This window comes from Rhinopithecus roxellana, chromosome 4 (genome assembly GCF_007565055.1).
Source record: "Rhinopithecus roxellana isolate Shanxi Qingling chromosome 4, ASM756505v1, whole genome shotgun sequence".
NCBI lineage: Eukaryota > Metazoa > Chordata > Mammalia > Primates > Cercopithecidae > Rhinopithecus > Rhinopithecus roxellana.
Genome location: NC_044552.1, coordinates 43,487,485 through 43,508,885, shown reverse-complemented (window position 1 = coordinate 43,508,885; position 21,401 = coordinate 43,487,485). Strand labels below are relative to the sequence as shown.

Here is a 21,401-nt window from a genome sequence, read left to right as displayed (position 1 = left end):
AATAAAATACTGGCAAACCAAATCCAGCAGCACATCAAAAAGCTTATCCACCATGATGAAGTGGGCTTCATCCCTGGGATGCAAGGCTGGTTCAGCATACACAAATCAATAAACGTAATCCTCAGCAATGTAATCCAGCATATAAACAGAACCAAAGACAAAAACCACATGATTATCTCAATAGATGCAGAAAAGGCCTTTGACAAAGTTCAACAACGCTCATGCTAAAAACTCTCCATAAACTCGGTATTGATGGAACGTATCTCAAAATAATAAGAGCTATTTATGACAAACCCACAGCCAATATCATACTGAATGGGCAAAACCTAGAAGCATTCCCTTTGAAAACTGGCACAAGACAGGGATGCCCTCTCTCACCACTCCTATTCAACATAGTGTTGGAAGATCTGGCTAGGGCAATCAGGCAAGAGAAAGACATAAAGTGTATTCAGTTAGGAAAAGAAGAAGTCAAATTGTCCCTGTTTGCAGATGACATGATTGTATATTTAGAAAACTCCGTCATCTCAGCCCAAAATCTCCTTGAGCTGATAAACAACTTCAGCAAAGTTTTAGGATACAAAATTAATGTGCAAAAATCACAAGCATTCTTATACACCAGTAACAGACAAACAGAGAGCCAAATCATGAATGAACTTCCATTCACAATTGCTTCAAACAGAATAAAACACCTAGGAATCCAACTTACAAGGGATGTGAAGCACCTCATCAAGAAGAACTACAGACCACTGCTCAGTGAAATAAAAGAGGATACAAACAAATGGAAGAACATACCATGCTCATGGATAGGAAGAATCAATATCGTGAAAATGACCATACTGCCCAAGGTAATTTATAGATTCAATGCCATCCCCATCAAGCTACTAATGACTTTCTTCACAGAATTTGAAAAAACTGCTTTAAAGTTCATGTGGAACCAAAAAAGACCCCGCATTGCCAAGACAATCCTAAGTCAAAAGAACAAAGCTGGAGGCATCATGCTACCTGACTTCAAACTGAACTACAAGGCTACAGTAACCAAAACAGCATGGTACTGGTACCAAAACAGAGATATAGACCAATGGAACAGAACAGAGCCCTCAGAAATAATACCACACATCTACAGCCATCTGGTCTTTGACAAACCTGACAAAAACAAGAAATGGGGAAAGGATTCCCTATTTAATAAATGGTGCTGGGAAAATTGGCTAGCCATAAGTAGAAAGCTGAAACTGGATCCTTTCCTTACTCCTTATATGAAAATTAATTTAAGATGGATTAGAGACTTAAATATTAGACCTAATACCATAAAAACCCTAGAAGAAACCTAGGTAATACCATTCAGGACATAGGCATGGGTAAGGACTTCATGTCTAAAACACCAAAAGCAACGTCAACAAAAGCCAGAATTGACAAATGGGATCTAATTAAACTAAAGAGCTTCTGCACAGCAAAAGAAACTACTATCAGAGTGAACAGGCCACCTACAGAATGGGAGAAAATTTTTGCAATCTACTCATCTGACAAAGGGCTAATATCCAGAACGTATAAAGAACTCAAACAAATTTACAAGAAAAAAACAAACAACCCCATCAAAAAGTGGGCAAAGTATATGAACAAACATTTCTCAAAAGAAGACATTCATACAGCCAACAGACACATTAAGAAATGCTCGTCATCACTGGCCATCAGAGAAATGCAAATCAAAACCACAATGAGATACCATCTCACACCAGTTAGAATGGCAATCATTAAAAAGTCAGGAAACAGAAGGTGCTGGAGAGGATGTGGAGAAATAGGAACACTTTTACACTGTTGGTGGGATTGTAAACTAGTTCAACCATTGTGGAAAACAGTGTGGCGATTCCTCAAGGATCTAGTACTAGAAATACTATATGACCCAGCCATCCCATTACTGGGGATATACCCAAAGGATTGTAAATCATGCTGCTATAAAGACACATGCACACGTATGTTTATTGCGGCACTATTCACAATAGCAAAGACTTGGAATCAACCGAAGTGTTCATCAGTGACAGACTGGATTAAGAAAATGTGGCACATATACACCATGGAATACTATGCAGCCATAAAAATGGATGAGTTTGTGTCCTTTGTAGGGATATGGGTGCAGCTGGAAACCATCATTCTCAGCAAACTCTCGCCAGAACAGAAAACCAAACACCGCATGTTCTCACTCATAGGTGGAAATTGAACAATGAGATCACTTGGACATGGGAAGAGGAACATCACACACTGGGGCCTGTTGTGGGGATGGGGGTGGGGGGAGGGATGGCATTGGGAGTTGTAACTGATGTAAATGACGAGTTGATGGGTGCTGACGAGTTGATGGGTGCAGCACACCAACATGGCACATGTATACATATGTAACAAATCTGCACATTGTGCACATGTACCCTAGAACTTAAAGTATAATAGAAAAAAATAAGAATAAAAAATAATTAAGACCTTGGGAAAGGAATGCATGAGGTCTATAAATGGCCGCTCTGGGAGTGTCTGTCTTATGCAGTTGAGATAAGGACTGAACTATTCCCTGGTCTTCTGCAGTACCCTCAGGCTTATTAGGGTGGGGAAGAAACCCCACCCTGGTAAATTTGAGGCCAGATGGGTTCTCTGCTCTCAAACCCTGTTTTCTGTTGTTGAAGATATTTATCAAGACAATACATGCACAGCTGAACATAGACCCTTATCAGGAGTTTTTGACTTTGCCCCTTGCCTTTTGGTCTTGCTTTGCCCTTTGCCTTGTGATCTTTATTGGCCTCAGAGCATGTGATCTTTTTGACCTACTCCCTATCCATACACCTCCTACCCTTTTGAAATCCTTAATAAAAACTTGTTGCTTTTGCGGCTTAGGTGGGCTTCACGGACCTACCAATATGTGATGTCACCCCTAGCAGCCCAGCTGTAAAATTCCTCTCCTCATACTCTTTCTCTTTATTTCTCAGACCAGCTGACATTTAGGGAAAATAGAAAGAACCTACATTGAGTTGGGGGTAGGTTCCCCTGATAAGGGAGGATTCCAGAAGGACACTATTTTATACTGCTTTGGATCTCTTCATATTGCCTGAGTGGGTTCTCCACAAATATTATTTAAAATTTAAAAATTTGCTATTACTCGATTGAGAATGAGTTTTTTTGTTCATTTGCTTTATATTTAGATACAGGGTCTCATTCTGTCATCCAAGCTGGAGTGCAGTGGCATGATCACAGCTCACTGTGACCTTGAATTGTGAACCCAAGCAATCCTCCTGCTTCAGCCTCCTGAGTAGCTAGGACTACAGGCAGGCACCACCACAACTGGCTAATTATTCTATTTTTTTTTTTTTTTTTTTTGTAGAGATGAGGGTTTTGCTATGTTGCCCAGGCTGGTCTAGAACTCCTAGCCTCAAGCAGTCCTCCTCCCTCGACCTCCCGAAGTGCTAGGATCACAGACATGAGCTACTGCACCTGACTATTGTTGTTGTTATTTTAAACATTTTATTTGGTCATTTTGGAAACTTAATGTCTACTGCATTTATCATAATAATTTGAAAATCTTTACATCTTTTATATAGAAAACATTATCTTCTTAAAGTAGGAGGTTTAAAATATTTAAACTTAAGAATCTATAAAAACTAATCCATATTATTAAATGAAAATGATAAAAATATCTATGTGAGCATGGCCTGCATTTTACCCAAGTGTAATCTGACACTTTTTTTCTTGCTCTGTAGGAGGCGACTAATACTAATGGAGTTCTAGTTATATGCTAGGCACTGTGGACGCCTCCTTATTTTATTGATTCCTTATCATACTCTTTTTGGAGGTTTGCTAGATTAGTCTTTGACAATTCTAGCTCTCAGACTATAGGGCTTTCTTTACCATTTGCCTTGTGATATTCCTTGGCTGCTGTGCTGTAAGAACATGACACTAGAAGGCTTGCTTTCCTATTTTTCTTAATGTAAAGTTTATAGATTTTATCAAGTGGAGGAAATGAAATCATGACCTATTTTCTGATCTTTGTATCTTCCCCTATGGTCATGATAATTTCGACTTGCTTGTCCCCAGTAATATTTTGATTAAAAACTAAGGGAGCCTTCCTCTTATTGCCCGAAATTAGAAAGTAAAGTTTGTGGCTGGATCTCATCATTGTCAATCATCTCAGTTTAAAAGAAGGTGGGCAGACCTGCCTAAGGGGAAGTAGCAACTAAGTCCTATTTGTAGAAATTGTTTGTAAACACTGTTTTTGTCTGCCTTCCTAGAATGGGGCAGGGTATTTATGACTCAGTACATAAAACATTTTGAGGGAGGAAACTTCAGTTATCAGGAGCTAAAAATTCAATGTATGTAATTTTTGTGCTTATTAATGCTATCTTGAATGGAAATGAAAAAAGAACTTCATTGAAAAAATAACCTCATAGATATGTCTCTTAAAGTTCTTAACTTTTCACTCACTGCTTTGTAAAAACTAATAATGATTTCAGACTTGACAAAAGTAGAATGAAATCTCCCCAGACTTTGGCCAAAACTTCCCCACGAACAGAGATTCTTAAATATCTCCTTTTCACACATGAGAAACCTGATGTTCAGGGGAGTTAAGTTACTTGCCCAATGTCTAAGGTTAGAAATAGAAGTTGTGTCTGTTTCTTTCTACTAAGGCTTAGTTGCCACATCTATTCGTTTAAATGCTCAAAAAGCCTGATGTTTATATAAACTTCAGAATTATTATGTATACTTCACTTTCTCTCCGGGTTTCACTTATAATTTAGCAGGTTGTGTTGAAGAGCATAGAAGACTAAACAAGTAAAATGTGTGTTCCTAGGAATCATAGCTAGTGCCTACTTATCTTTTACTTTTTATGACTATTACAAGTTCACAGAGATAGAGAATCTAATACACATGTAACTATATCTCTATTAATGATCACGATGGGATTGAAAGTAGCGAAATAAAGACTAAAGCTTATTTTTTTTCCTATGAAGAAAGCATGTGCATTGCTTGCTGTGTTCCACATGGCCACCTTCACCTGAAAAATGAGTATTTGAAAACAGGAAAACACAGTAATAATTCCTGAAACTGCCATCTACTGTGTGTTGGACCAATTTCTCTATTATTAGGAAAACCAAGGACTTGGCTGGAAACCATCCCATGTGTTGGAAGGGCTTGAAGAATTGAACTTCTCCATTAGCAAGAATCAGTTTCAGTGGAAATCAGGGACTGGTTGGATCATAAAGAATTGTTGGCATGAGAAAAATGTTTAAGTAGTTTGAACATTTGTCTGTTTCATGCAAAATGTCTGCATGTGTGGGTTTCTTTACCTTATGGAATGAGAAGTGAGTGAAAAGAAAATTATACTATGAATGGAAAAAATGTGAAAACAAAAAAGGAAACATTTTCAATATTTGCTGGGATAAAAGTCAAAAACTTACACATTATGGAATCTGACTTGGCTATATGTCATTGATGCACAATAGCTAGAATTTAGTAGTATTAAAACTAGTCATGAAAAAAGCAATTTACCAATATTATGAGGAAAAAGTAAACTGAGAGGCAATTTTATGATTTAGGAGAGGTTACATGTATAGTTGTAAATCATAAGTTATAACAGGAAGGACAGCTATAACATAAAAGAAGTCAGCAAATAAGCAAGACTTGAGTATATGAGAAAAGTAACTGGACATACTGTCTATCTTGCAAAATGTGTGCACCAGAATTCTTGGTATAATATTTTAATGAGTACTCTGGATTCTAAAGTATTCTAATCAAATTGTTATTTTATAGAATATCAAGGTATATCTTTGGTTAATTTTGTGTTAGAATTCTATGTGGATGTCACCCATTTTCTGGCACCTTTAATCAAATCTTCTAGACTTTCTTTCTGTAAAAGTAATTTCATTACTCTGACTATTCCAATATTATGTATGTATGTATGTATCGATCTATCATCTATCTATCTATCTATCTTCTATCTATACATCCATTCATCTATCTTCATCTGCCCTCTGTCTATATCATCCGTTCATATACATCCATACATCCACACAAATTTTGGGTTAATCTATCTTTCAAACTTTCACTGTCTGAGCCTTTAAGCATCAAAACTGTGACTTGCCCTATTGTTACATTCACTAGCCCTTATGTTACTTGTCGTATTATTTCTTTCCATTTCTAAAAGCTATTCCTTTGGGAGTTATAAAGGTACTCCTCTTGGTTAATTTTTGAGTACTTTGCCTTTCACTAAGGAACTATCCTATGAAAACCGTCACAATTAGTTTTTATTATTGCTATTAAGTTTAAATATTTAACTGACTTTTTTTTTTTTTCTTTGCACTATATGATGGGTGCTAGACACTCAACAGACATGGTCACTGCCCTCAGTTCTATGAAAGACAATCAGGAAAGGCTTCCCTAAATTAGCAAGGTGAAGTGTTAGCACCTGTTATGGAGGGGCAGATGAAAGCATTTCAGGCAGAGGGAAACAATACAAAATCTGTACTCCAGGAAAGAGTGTGGCATATTCTAGGAATTAAGAAACACAATTTCTTAAAGATCAAGATTGATCCCTAGTGTCATTATGAGAGGCTGATTTGTGTAAGCCAGATACAAAACTTCATCTCATTATTTCATAGTTACACTCTTAAGACATGATTAAACATTTTTTCCTGTAAACTTATTCTAACCCTCAAATGTCTTCCATTTATTAACAATTCTAACTTTTGGAGAGTTAAACACAAGTAGAATATCAAGGAATATAAGAATAATGTGTTTGCATTAATATATTTGATAAAGTGATCTAGAAGTATTAATTTTTTTCTTATCACACATATGAATATGATGTTGCAATAAAACATCCAAATAATGCAAAGGTGGATATAGCACAATTGGTGATTGACTCCTGTACTCTTTTTATCCCAGCCTCTGTTTCTAAAATAGGGAAGAGAGAGCTAAAGCTTCATCTTCTGGGTGGTGGGTGAGGCAGGATAGAGAAATAGTAGATAGTCCAGTCTCAGAAAGCTAGGATATGGCAGGTAGGTCCTTATGTCCCTTTATTTTCCTGGCTTAATCTCTCCAGCTTCACTAACTGGGAGTTTCCTGGATTCTCTAATGCTGTTCTGGAAGTCCCAGCCAGGGATTAAAGAGAAGATAGATCAGATCTAGAAATACTGTTACAGCCCAGCTTGTGAGCGCCCAGAGATTGCTGAGCTCTTTTAGAGGCACTACCATAAATTGTCCTAGTAGTTAGGACATTGTTGCTTCTGACTGTTACTACTGGACTTGGGACCATTTCTCCTCTCTAATTTCCCTCTGAAGCTGATGGTCTTGTGATATTGCTGAGAGTTTTGAGTGAGATGGAAAGCACAGATAGGAGAGGCTCACAGAGATGAAGTCTTGATCTGGAACTGAGTTATGAACTTAAGCTCACTTGACTTAACTGCATTTAGCACAAAACATCTAGAACATCCACACAAGTAGGAAGTTTAGAGTTAATAAAGCAATACTAAAAGCCATATTTTTTGTACTACTGAATTTTAAGTACTAGTCTATCTGTGAATTATAATGTCAAATATACTCGAAAAAGAGGAGAGTAGATTCGAATTTTATTATACGTACTTTTTTACTTTTCAAAAAGAAAACTGACTTTGAAATTCCTAATTTTAGTTATATTTGTGAACAGCAAAATGACTTGAAATTCTGCCTCACCTTGTTCACAGTAGATTCCAGTGGTTCCTAGAGGACAGAAACAGGTGTATCCATGAGGTAATGAAATGCAGGTTGCTCCTCTGCTACAGTGGTGTGGAGGGTCATGTTCAGGATCACAGATGGAAACTGTCTCTGTGCAGAATGCTCCTTTCCACCTAGTGGTACAGTTGCAGCTGTGGGTTGAGAGAAAGTCACATAGTTTGAGCACTTGTGTAGAGATGGATACATACTATGTATCCATTGCCTTGATGCTAACTTGTCAATTTTAACTGAAGTTCCAAGAGATCAAAATGAATTGTGATTCAAACTCTAAGACCTAAATTGTCAAAGGAGAGAGTTAATAACTGGTTATAGGATTACTGGACTCCACATCAAAGACTTTAAAAGATTCAGAGTGTATAAATAGATAATTTTTTGAGAATCGTTTCTTTGGACAAAATTGCATTGTAAGTCTCTCTCCCAACTCCCACACCACCACCAAGAGAAAAAGCTGTGCATGGTGTTGCTGTCTCCTAACTTCAAGCCTAGTGAAAAGAGATTTAGCAGGACCACTTGGAGAGCTTGGTATGTGTTCCCTGGCATTGGCAAACTCACAGGCTCAGCTCCTGGGGTTGCAGAAAGAGCTGCAAACATGCTGAAGACAAGTCAAATGTGAGTGAATCCCAGGAAAGGGATGTTCATAGTCAGGAACAACAGCTTGAGGATATATAAAAATGAATCTTGACTAAGAGGTGTCCTTCTCGCTAAGATACCTGGGCAGTAAGAGGTTTCTGGCTGCAGCAGAAGCTGAGGGGTAATAGGGAATACTCAGCTGAAAGAGAGACCTTGTCTGGGTTTAGAGAGTGATAATGGGAGGAGCCCAGAAGAAAACTTTCCGATAGACCCATCAAAGGCAGAGTTGTCAGATAAAACGTAGAGCATCTAGTTAAATTTAAACATGAGTTAAACAATGAATAACTTTTCTTAGTAGAAGTATGTCCTGATATGGTTTGGCTGTGTCCACACCCAAATCTCATCTTGAATTGTAGTTCCCATAATCCCCATGTGTTATGAGAGGGACCAGGTGGAGAAAATTGAATCATGGGGGAGGTTCCCCCATCCTGTTCTCATGATAATGAGTTAGTACTCATGAGATCCGATGGTTTTATAAGGGGCTTCCTTCTTCACTGGGCGCTCATTCTTCTCCTTCCTGCCACCACATGAAGAAGGACATGTTTGCTTCCCCTTCCACCATGATGTAAGTTTTCTGAGGCCTCCCCAGCCATGCTGAACTGTGAGTCAATTAAACCTCTTTCCTTTATAAATTACCCATTTTCAAGTATGTCTTTATTAGCAGCATGAGAACGGACTAATACGTGTCTCATGCAATATTTGAACTTTAAATAATATTTGAGATTTTATTCTTATATATCTTGATATATAGATACATACACACACACACACACACACACACACACATACACATATATATAGTTGATACATTGTTGTTTGTCTGAAATTCAAATGTATCTGGGCACCGTGTGTTTATTTTGCCCCTCCCTGCCTCCCTCCCTCCCTGCCTTTTTCCCTTTCTTCCTTCCCTTTCTCTCCCCACCATACCCCTTCCTTTCTTCTTCTTCTGAAAACACTGCACTAAAGAGTACATGAGAGAAAGGGTTAACTTAAAATTCCTGTTACAGTCAGAGAGCAATAAACTACCGTGCCAGCCTAAAGAGCACATTCTAGAATTGGCTGTGAGATATAGGGGTCAGAAACTGTTAAACTGGAAAAGGACAGCAGTTGATCACACCTTCCCAGACCTTTTAGTTATGTCATATACTTTTATATGCTTGTTGCATCTAAATTAAGAGTTGTGCAAAAAAAGTTCGGAAAATTGTATAGGATTCTCCAAAATGGAGACAAACAAAATACAGAATCTGCTGCAAAATTACATTTTTTTGAAGATTATTTTTGAAGATCAAAAAGAGTATAGAATGCATAAAAACTTCTTATACAAAAAAGAGAATGAGTAATTTCGCAAAAGAAAACTATAGTAAAAATTCTTATTAAATAATTTTTAAACACGATGCTGTCATTACTTTTAAAAGTGACGATTGCACGCCATCTAGTGGTTCATTTTTATCTACTTGAAAAAAGCTTAGAAACAAAATTGTTCTCACTGCCTTATAGATAGAACTCACAATGGTAAAATACTTAAATTATTTAATTCACTTACACTTTATTGTATATATTTAAGATATATAACATAGTGTTATGGGAATAAAATACTTGCTTGGATATTAAAGTAGATAAATCACATTAAGCATAATATAGATGCTAAAATCTTATTTGAAAAAAATAACAAATCAGAGCATTATATAGTTTGTCTCAGAATTTTTAGGTCTGAAACAATTAGCTATATGTTTAATATATAATTAGTTATATAATTCTAATGAGAATGATTTTGTGCAAGGTCAAATTTTTCTTTTTGTTCCTTGGTTTCTATAGCACCCTGTGAAATATAGATAATAAAAAATTTCAAGCCTTCATTAGTTATTCTCTACTTTGGGTGATATTTTTCTAACCCTTGATGTTAATTAATTAATATTTCTTCCCTTAACCACATATACTACTCTGCCCTGAGGAAAAGTCGATTTTGTAGAAGTGTGTGTGTGAGGTGAGGTGTCTATATAGTGGGCAATGTAAAAACAAAACAAAGGTTGGTATCTATTTAAAGAATATTTATTATTTTTTACGGGCTAGCTGTCTGTGCTTATCTTAGGATTGAGGATAGTACTGTGCTTGGTAATGAGATTCTACAACACAGGAAAGTCCATTTTTGACCTCATGGACTTCTGTATTTTGGAGAAATCAGATTAGTAAGGAGATAATTTTAATAAGATGGGACAAGTTCTAAAATGGGTATTATGGTATCCTGTGAATGGACATCTAAGTAATTTTAGTGGATTACTTAGGGAAGGGTAAGGGAAGGCTTAGGAAAGGCCGCCAAAGTGAAATTTGCCCTGCATAAATGCATGCACTGAGAGGAGGTGTCAAAGGACTTTGAACAACAGGCTGAGACAGTTCAACTTCAAAAAAAAAAAAAAAAAAACTATTAATTTTTGTGGGTACAGAGTAGGTGTACATATTTATGGGGTACATGACATGTTTTGGTATAGGCATGCAATGTGTGACAATCACATCATGGAAAATAGGGTATCCATCACCTCAAGCATTTATCCTTTGTGTTACAAACAATCCAATTATACTCTCTTAGTTATTTTAAAATGTACAATTAAATTATTATTGACTATAGTCACCCTGTTGTGCTATCCAATACTAGTCCTTGCTCATTCATTCTACTTTTTTATACCCGTTAACCGTCCCTACCTCCCTGTTACCCACCACCCTTCTCAGCCTCTAGTGACCATCCTTCTACTCTCTATCTCCATGAGTTCAACTGTTTTGATTTTTAGAACCCACAAATAAGTGAGAATATGTGATGTTTGCCTTTCTGTGCCTGGCTTCAGTTCAACTTTTAAGTGACAGGTGTATAGAAAATGACATGAATGATGAGGCACACTTTAAGAATATTGATCTGTTATGTGTAGGATGATTGCATAGTTTAACAATAAGCTCTCTGGTGATGTAATTTTAATCTTAGTGAGATCTTAGCATATTTTTGCTACTAGAAAAGGGGCCGGCAACCTTTTTTTTGTAAAGGGCAAGGCAGTTTACAGTTTTGCTTTGTGGGCCATATAGACACTGTTGCAATAACTAAACTCTGCCATTGTTGAAAGCAGCTACAGAAAACACACAAATGGGTGTGGCTGTATCCCAATAAACTTTAGTTACACAAATAGGTGGTAGGCCAGATTTGGCCCATATGCCATAGTTTTCTGACCCCCGCACTCTAGACCATTAGTTCTAGAGATAGGCTCTGTTTTGTTTTTTATTATTGTCTCAAGGCCCCAAACAGTTCTTGGTTTATTGTAAGTTTTAATTGACTATTCAAGGAATAAACACATAAATGAATAAATATAATAGGTCATGGCTGGGATAAGAAAGCAGATGGAGACAAAAGTCCTGAATAGGAAAATTGCTGTGGGGATGCCGAGGTTGAAGTGTAGATATGAGAGGCATTTTCAAGGCTTTGGTAAGTGTGTTGGTATGAGAAGAAAAATTATAGTAATGACAAACATTATTTGATGCTTACCATGTGTCAGGCACTCTTCTAACCTTTTTAGTTTCTCTATTACCTTATAAGAAGGGTACTATCATCATCCTCATTTTGAAGAGGAGGAATCTGAGGAACAGAGAGGTTAAGTCTGCTAATAAGTGAGGAAGTCCACCCTTTAGTTACCATTTTATGTCTCTCAATCCTGTGGAAGTGTTGGGACCATGAAAGAGTATGGTGTTGTTAGTGAAATAGGGACAACTGGATAGCAATATAGTAAAGGGAAAACAGAGAATCTACTTTTATAGGTTTTATTCCCGGGATGCAAGACTGGTTCAACATACACAAATTGATAAATGTGATTCACCACATAAATAGAATTAAAAGCAAAAACCATATCATGTTCTCAATAGATGCAGAAAAGACTTTGATAAAATTCAACTTTCTTTTGTGTTAAAAACCTTCAACAAACTAGACATTGAAGGACCATACTTCAAAATAATAAGAGCAGTCTATGACAAATCCATAGCCAAACATCATCCTGAACAGGCAAAAGATCGAACCATTCCCCTTGAGAACTGCAACAAGACAAGGGTGCCCATTCTCACCACTGCTATTCAATACAGTAATGGAAGTGCTAGCCAGAGCAATCATGCAAGAGAAAGAAAGAAAAGATATCCAAACAGAAAGAGAGGAATTCAAGTCATCTCTCTTTGCAGATGATATTATTCTATACTGAGAAAATCCCATGGACTCTGCCAAAAGGCTCCTAGAACTTATAAATAACTTCAATAAGATTTCAGAATACAAAATTGCTGTACAAAAATCAGTAGCATGGCTATATACCAATTATGTCCAAGCTGAGAACATAAGCAAGAATGAAATCCCATTTACAATAGCAACAAAAAGAATGAAGTACCTAGGAACATGGAACCAAGGAGGTGAAAGATCTTTAAAATGATAATCACCAAACACTGATGAAGGAAATCAGAGATAACACAAACTAAAAAAGATTTCATGCTCATAAAAAGGAAGAATCAATATTGTTAAAATGGATATACTGACCAAAGCAATTTACAGATTCAATGTTATTCCTATCAAACTACCAACATAATTTTTCACAGAATTAAAAAAATTATTCTAAAATTCATATGGAAACAAAAAAGAGGCTAAACAGCTGAAACAATCCTAAGCAAAAAGCACAAGGCCAGAGGCATCACTCTGCCTAACTTCAAACTATACTACAAGCCTACAGTAACCAAAATAGCATGGCACTGGTACAGAAACAGACACACAGACCAATAGACAGAACAGAGAACCTAGAAGTAAAGTCATACACCTAAAAGCACCTAATCTTCAACAAAGTCAATGATAAGCAATGGGGAAAGGGCTTCCTATTCAATAAATGGTGCTGGCTAGCCATATGCAGAAGATTGAAACTAGACCCCTTTCCTTCACTACATATGTTATGAAAATTAACTCAAGATGGACTAAAGACTTAAATGTAAGACCTAAACCTATAAAAACCCTAGAAGAAAATCTAGGAAATACCATTCTAGACATCAGGCTTGGTAAAGAATTTACGACTAAGTCCCCAGAAGCAATTTCCATAAAAACAAAAATTGACAAGTGGTTTAATTGACAAATTAAACCAAAGAGCTTCTGCACAGCAAAAGAAACTATCAATAGAGTAAACAGACAACCTACCGAATGGGAGAAAATATTCACACACTACACAATAACAAAGGTCTAATGTCTAGAATATATAAGGAACTTAAACAATTCAACAAGCAGAAAACAGACAACCCCATTAAAGAAATAGACAAATGACATGAACAGACACTTCTCAAAAGAAGACATACATGAAACTAACAAATAGATTAAGTAATGCTCAACATCACTAATCGTTAGAGAAATGCAAACCAAAACCACAATGAGATACCAACTCACACCAATCAGAATGGCTATTATAAAAAAGTAAAAAAAAAAAAATGACAGCCATTGGTGAGGTTGCAATGAAAAGGGCACACTTAAACATTGCTAGTGGGAATGTAAATTACTTCAGCCACTGTGAAAAGCAGTGTGGATATTTCTTAAAACTTAAAACAGAACTACCATTCAACCCAGCAATCCCATTACTGGCTATACACCCAAAGGAATATAAATCATTCTATGAAAAAGACATATGCATTTGTATGTTAACCGCAGCACTATTCACAATAGCAAAGACATGGAATCAACCTATTTGCCCATCAACAGGGTTCTGGATAAAGAGAATGTGGTACCTATTCACCATGGAATACTACACAGCCATTGAAAAAATGAAATCATGTCCTTTGTAGAAACATGAATGCAGCTGGAGGCCATTATCTTATGCAAACTAACATAGGAACAGAAAACTAAATACTGCATATTCTCATTTATAAGTAGGAGCTAAGCAGTGAGTACATATGGACACAAACAAATGGGAATGATAGGCACTGGGGACTACTTGATGTAGGAAGGTGGGAGGGAATGTGGAGTGAAAAACTACCTATTGGGTACTATGCTCACTATCTGGGTGATGGAATTATTTGTACACCAAACCTCAGGAACACACACACTTATGTAACCTGCACATGTACATTCTGAACCTAAAATAAAAGTTGAAAAAAAGCCACTTTTAGCTAGTCTGCATTGGAGGTAAGAGTAGGTGATAAAATAGCTTTTTTTTTTCCTTTTTCTATAAGCATCTAGCAACATGGCTTGTAAATTTGATGATAGTTCAGGACATAAGGCAGATTTAATTAAATAGACTAGCAGGCAAAGAGCTGGGAAACATGCACCCGGCATACAATAGCTAAGACTACTTAAATTATACTGAGGAATCTTTGACACTATACAGAGCACTGCTTTCTTATTTCAAGACCATTCAAAAAATGTCACATATCCTTAATTGTCAGTACAAGGAAAAAGTTGTGGGTTCTTCTGTCTCCAAACATAAACAGATGATAGCAGAGAATAAAATATTAAACACTTTGGAAATGTAACAGCTCATCATGATAGTAAATCTAGAGATGAATATTAGAGTGTGTTCTTACTAATATAGTTAATTATTTTACTTCTGTGCATTTAGAATGAAACTGATTTGAATTCCTAAATTGCAGATACATTGTTTAGTTCTGACTGTCAATTTTATAGCTTAGAAACTCTATGGGTTAATTTTTCCTCATTACTATAGAAATTCAATACAAAGAATTTAATTTTCTTGTAATTAGGCAAGTCTAAGACTGTAAGAGTTTAGTATCAACATGGATATAAAAAATTAACTGAAAATGAGATAATAGAAGATTTAATATTTTTTGTTAAATATCATTCACTTACTAAATATTACCAAAGAGGGAATATAAAGCAGCATTGTACTTCATTACCAAGGTGAGTACAAAATAGAAAACATGGTCTTGTTCCCCACCCTGAGGACTTGCTACTTTATTTAGAATAATGTATTTGTATGAAATATATAATATATAAAATATAATATTCAAAGTTTCTTAGGGCTTTACCTTAGTGCCAGGCACCATTTTAAGTACTTTAGATGTAGTAATTTGTTTAATCACCATATAAAACCTACAAAGTAATACTATTATTCACCCTCAGATTGCAGATGAGAAGCTAATACAGAAAAATATAACCTCTGCTTAGCCTACTTTTTCAGGTTACCTATCAAATATGGATTTTGATGTTTTGGATAACAGAGATTCTTCTTTATATGTTGAGGCTGAGATAAGAACAGAAAAACAAAGTTCTTGGAGAAAATTTACCTTGAGCTGGATCTGTAAAAAGGTTCTGGTTATAGATTTGTGGGTTTTCTATGCATAAGCAAAAGCACAGACACAAAATCTATGTGGTGTGATGATAAAGTCATATGAATAATAGAATAAATGCATGTAATTTAGCAATGGGCGATCACATGACCTAAAGGAATCTAGTTCTGCATATATAACTCATTTCTCTGCTATTTAAATAAAAAGGGAAACATAGCTGAATTATCTTCTCAGGTCATCTCCTGTGTGGATGACTTAATTCATATAAAATTGCTTTCCTTTATGGCTTATTTCCATTTGAGTAACAAGTTAGGAGAATAAGGTAAGTGTGATATGATGTATAACATTTTACCTGCCAAAATTTGCTGGATTTTAAATGACATGCTCAAAATTTGAGCCTTTGAAGAATATACAATCAAGTGCTAAAACAAATGAACCTCATCATACACTGGAATGTGATGGCATATTGAAACTCAACATGCTTACTAGGACAGGTTGCTATAATAATCACTCCACCTGCTGACATTCCCCCATGGCCTTCCTTTCTTTGCTGGTGAGACACTCACCTAGGTCCTTGGTGATACCTCACAGAGTTTAAGAAGGATGAGATGAAATGACTCTTTATATACTATTGAAAATACTGGCAGTTGTCTGTGGGCTTTATTTTGTAGTTCTCCAGGTGTAAGAGCTTGAACATTGTAGTATGTTAACAGTTGGAATCAGAATTCCTATTAAGGAGAGAACTGTCTTTGGGAAACTACATGAGCTGCTTGGAGTAGACAGTGGAACCTGGTTGCATTGGGATGAACATGAGCCTGGACTACAAAATAAGATCATAAATTATACTGCCTGAGACCAGGAGGGAATTGTGGTTTGTTTTAACCTACAGACTCGGTTGGAAAAAAGCAAAGCAAAGGACAGAAGATGGGTGTCTTCTGTCACCCATTGCCATGTATTTACTGCAGTGGTGCGGTGACCAAAAGACAAGTTGGGAGTTGTTTAGGTGGCCATGATATAAACTTTTTTCCTTCAACTTTGTCACCTCTCTCCAACCCCCTGCACCAATCTAAACAAGTGGAAATGGCTTTGTTAATTTGATAGAAATTAAAGAAGTTGATTATAGCTTTTAGGCATCTGTGATATGGAATAGTCAGTATGGGTGAAAGACTGTGGAGCTAGAGATGACTTGAGAACATAAACCTTCCTTTTGGAATCTTCACAATTTATGTAGATGTCAAGGGTCTGGTAGAAAGTAACTGACATCTGAGCTATAAAAAAACCATGAGAGAAAAGAGTTTACTCTTAAGCCACAGTGTAGGGAGGCTTGATGAAAATCCACAGTGAATTCTTACCTCGGACTCTTATTTTCCAGCTGCTTAAATAATAAAGAAACAAAAAAATGCGAGCTTATTTTAGGATCTACACTCTTCAAATAAGTTTTTCATATTTTCTGACTATGGAAAGATAATTTTCTGAAAATGTCTCATCTTTGTCCAGTGGGAGTCTCTTTAAGTTGGCTCCTGTTGTCTTTTAATATAACCATAGTTGTCTTTGTTAACATTCTTGCTTTCAGGCATAAAAAGATATCTAGGCTTATATTATATATTTTCTCTCCTAGAGCTGAGTGTACAAGTCTCCAAGAAGTCTTGGTTCATTTTAGTGGAAAATGGTATTTGGAGATGACAATTTTGGCACTAGAGGTGTTCATTGATACTGAATTATTGTTTCTAAATCTTTTTAGCAGATATAGCTGGGAAATTTTTTTTAAAAAGAAAGATCTTTTTTTTTTTTTGAGATGGAGTCTTGCTCTGTCGCCCAGGCTGGAGTGCAATGGTGCAATCTCAGGTCACTGCAGCCTCTTCCTCCCGGGTTCAAGTGATTCTCCGTCTTCAGCCTCCTGAATAGAAAGTTAAGTAATGTGTTCATACATTAATTCCAATTCATATTAAGGATTAGAATGATTTTTACTTCTTCGGTTTTATGCCTAGATCTCTTTCATGCTGAAAATTCTAGTTCCTAATGATTAATATTAATTGTTAATTTGGTTTATATATAATTATCTGTTATATAAATATAATGTTATTTGTGTATTTTTATATATAGTTTTAAAATAACAATATCAATGTTACCACTAACATCAAGACTACAGAATGCAATGGAATATCTTTATGTTCTTTTTGTTTTAGGCCATAATCCACTGTATAGTAAACATATTGTGTTTCAAGATCAATTGAACTAAATCTTTTCTGCTTGTTTATGCTACCAACTTGAAGTACAGTTGAATTTATTCATTTCTTTATTTTCCTTCAGTATTCAAAGAGTGGTCTTTTTCTTTTTTGATTTACCATGTGAAACATTTTACCTGGTTCCAAATAAAAACTATAAAGCAAATTATAGTTAGAAAGTCTAGCTTTTATCCTTTTACTACTTCTTGTTTTCTCCCTCACCCTATAGATAACCATTTATAAATTGTGTGTGTGTAATCTTGCATTTTTTTCTTAGAAAAATATAAGCCTATTTGTATGTGTATCTATGTTTATGTATTTATATCTGTTTATATCTATTATCCCCTTTTCTTACATGTTTCTTTACCCTGATTTTTTTCACTTAATAAGTCCTGAGGATCACTCCATAGCAACATATAAAAGGTGTATATATATATATATATGTACACCATATATATATATATGAAGTCCTCCATTACATAAACATTCCTTAGCTTTTTCAACCAGATACCTAGTGATGAACATTTGAGCAGTTTCCAGTCTTTGTTTTAACAAGTAGAGAAATTAGGTTGCTCTAATACATAATAGTGTCTACTTCTCTATAGCCTCACTACTAGATTAGTCATATTTTTAGCTTTTTGCCAACCTCATAGGTGAGAAAAATTATCTATCTAAAATTGGAATCTCTGGAAGACAGAGTTAAGGGCAATTCCAAGGAAGTAAGGAATACTCTTTCAAGGAAGTAACAGTGAGAGAGAAGCAAAGGGAGGAGGAAAAAAGGAGAACTAGTACAAGGTAATGAGTTACCAAGCTGGCCATAGCTTCATAAGAAACACAGCTGATTGCTTGGTAAGGAGAGAGTGTTTCTTGGAAGGCGGGATAGAGTAGTACAATTAATTTGTTTGCTCTGCAGAGAGAAAAAGAATAGCAGGAAGAGGCGGGTTGATAACAGTCAGGCATAGCTTGACAACAGATTAAAAATTTACATTTTGCTGCATTGGCAATGGAAAACCAGGAAACATTTTGAGCAGCAAAATGATTAAGAGCAAAGAGGATTTTAGGAAGATCTGGATTAAGATTAGGAGTGTTTAGGGAACAGGTCACCAGTTGGAAAACAATTACGTGTCCAGTTGAGGAGTAATAGAAGACTGAATTAAGCATTGTTGGACAAAATATATAAAAGAAGACAGTCTGGGGAAAGGATGCTTAATTTGGGAACTTTGGCAGACCTTAGAGAACCTATTTTTGGGTTCTAGGGGTTTGTAAACCTCTAAAATAATAAGCACATTTTTGTGTTCCAAGTATGTTCAGTTTTTAGGAGAAAGGGTTTTTAGCTTTAACCTGATGCTCAAAGGCAGTTCTAAGACCAAAAATAATTAGAAAATCCTGAATCAATGAGATTTTGTGATCACTAATAGATTTATGTTGTAAATAAGCCTCATTTATGAACTTAATATTAATCCTTGGTGCATTTTACATTTTTACAACCACATTCTTCTAACTACTATTGTACTTATTGTCTGAGCCACTCATTTTAACATCTAACTTGTTTTTGTAACTTTGTTTTCCCTACACTGCTTTTCTTTTTTTTTTTAGATGGCCTTTCCCTCTTGTCGTCCAGGCTGGAGTACAGTGTTGCGACCTCAGTTCTCTGCACCCTCTGCCTCCCAGGTTCAAGTGATTCTCCTGCCTCAGCCCCTCAAGTAGCTGGGATTATAGCTCACCCACCACCATACTGGCTAATTTTTGTATTTTTAGTAGAGATGGGGTTTTGCCATGTCAGTCAGGCTGGACCTGAACTCCTGACCTCAGGTGATCCACGCATCTTGGCCTCCCAAAGTGCTGGAATTACAGGTGTGAGCCATGGTGCCAGGGCTACACTGTGTTTTCCTTAAAGGGACACATCTGTATATTGTCCTCAGTCACAGGTTACTGTACAACATTGTGACTATGGTTAGTAGCAACGTCTTGTATTTTGAAAATTGCTGAGAGTAGATTTTAAATATTCCAATCAGAAAAAATTATAAATATGTGAGGTAATGCATATGTTAATTAGCTCATTTGAGCCATTCCATGATGTATACATATTTTGAAACATCATGTTCTACATGATAAATATATCCAATTTTTATTTGTCAATTAAGAAAATAAAGGAAAAAAGTACAACTTAAATAAAATAAAACTTGCTTAAAAACACCTATTAAGCTAGACATGGTGGAAGAGATTGGCAAAAATGTAAAATAATATCTTTCTTCTCACTAAACATTTTTGGTTTGGAATCAGCCATTTCATTAAAGCATTTTATTTATGTCAAAAACAAACAAAAAGACACTTACCAAGCACATACACACATAGGACTAAGAACTAAACCCATTTTTTTTTTTTTTTTTTTTTTACTTAAAACTTTCGTTTTGATGTAACCTTTTTTCTTTTTTATCCTTGGCTACTAAGAACAGAAATAGTTTTCCATTTATTTGTTGTACCAGAACTCATCCCAGGAGCATAAAGGCCTGAAATGAACTCTGCCTTATGATACTCACATTTGAGAAATTCCATTAGAACACAGATGGATCTGTGTGTGATGATGAACTCGGAGCAGGAGAGAAGGGTTTTCATCACTTTACCAGGGCCCTGAACATACTGGAAACCTTATCGGACCCCACCTCACTCTTTACTTGGAATAAGACTTTCCCTTATGTACCCAAACAATGCCTCCTATGCCAGCTAAGAGGAAGGGAGCTAACGGGAGCATTTTGAGTTGTTTTAAATTTATAACATTAAACTGTTCATTGTTAAGACACTTTGATCAGCTTTGAGGTTTTGCTTTTACAATTGATTCTAAGCACCATAAAATTGGTGCTTCTGTGTTGGTACTTGCCTCTTGAGCATTTAAGAAATATTTCATAAGGTGTGTTAGTTATTTTTCAGGAAAAGATTAAACTTTAGCTTTAAGCTGTCTATAAGGTTACCTAGAAATTCAATTTAATATTACCCTGCTTCAGTTGAAAAATAAAGTGTAGAGTCATATAAAATTAAGAATCTGTAACTAGGATAAGGACAGAAATAAACTTCTTAAACACTTTTGAAAAGTATATTACAAAGCACAATATTTTCTTTCTTTAAAGGAGGTATTCTTATACTGAGATTAGAAAAGAATTGTTTAAAACTGTCAAAAGGAATAAAATTCTTTAAACTGCTGCTGCCACTGGATCTGAATGTCTATGAATGGGAGACTTAATATTTTTGAACAGTTTATTGAGGTATAATTTACTTACCATAAAATTCACCTGTTTTAAGTTTGGGGATCTGTAAATTTAATGTTATTAAATGATGGTCACAAGAACTACTTCTGGCTCTGCAGTAAATCTTTATAGTTAGTAATTATTTTGTAATTAGGTCAATAAGAGGATCCCAAAACTGGTCACAATTTTGATAAGAAAAATTTTTAGAATCCTGTAAGGAAATTTGTCAGATGTATCATTCCCCCTGTACATTATCGCTTAAGTCTATTTATTATTC

General features: G+C 35.7%; 1 protein-coding gene across 2 annotated transcripts in view; it reads right to left on the bottom strand.

The window, feature by feature from the left end:
- The window catches only part of EYS (eyes shut homolog), a 1,930,870-nt gene that overhangs the window by 39,288 nt on the left and 1,870,181 nt on the right, over window positions 1–21,401 (bottom strand). For both annotated transcript variants that reach the window (XM_030928557.1, XM_030928558.1), the window contains exon 38: window positions 7,699–7,871. In XM_030928557.1, the coding sequence (XP_030784417.1) occupies window positions 7,699–7,871 (173 nt within the window). The remainder of the gene's footprint in view (window positions 1–7,698; window positions 7,872–21,401) is intronic.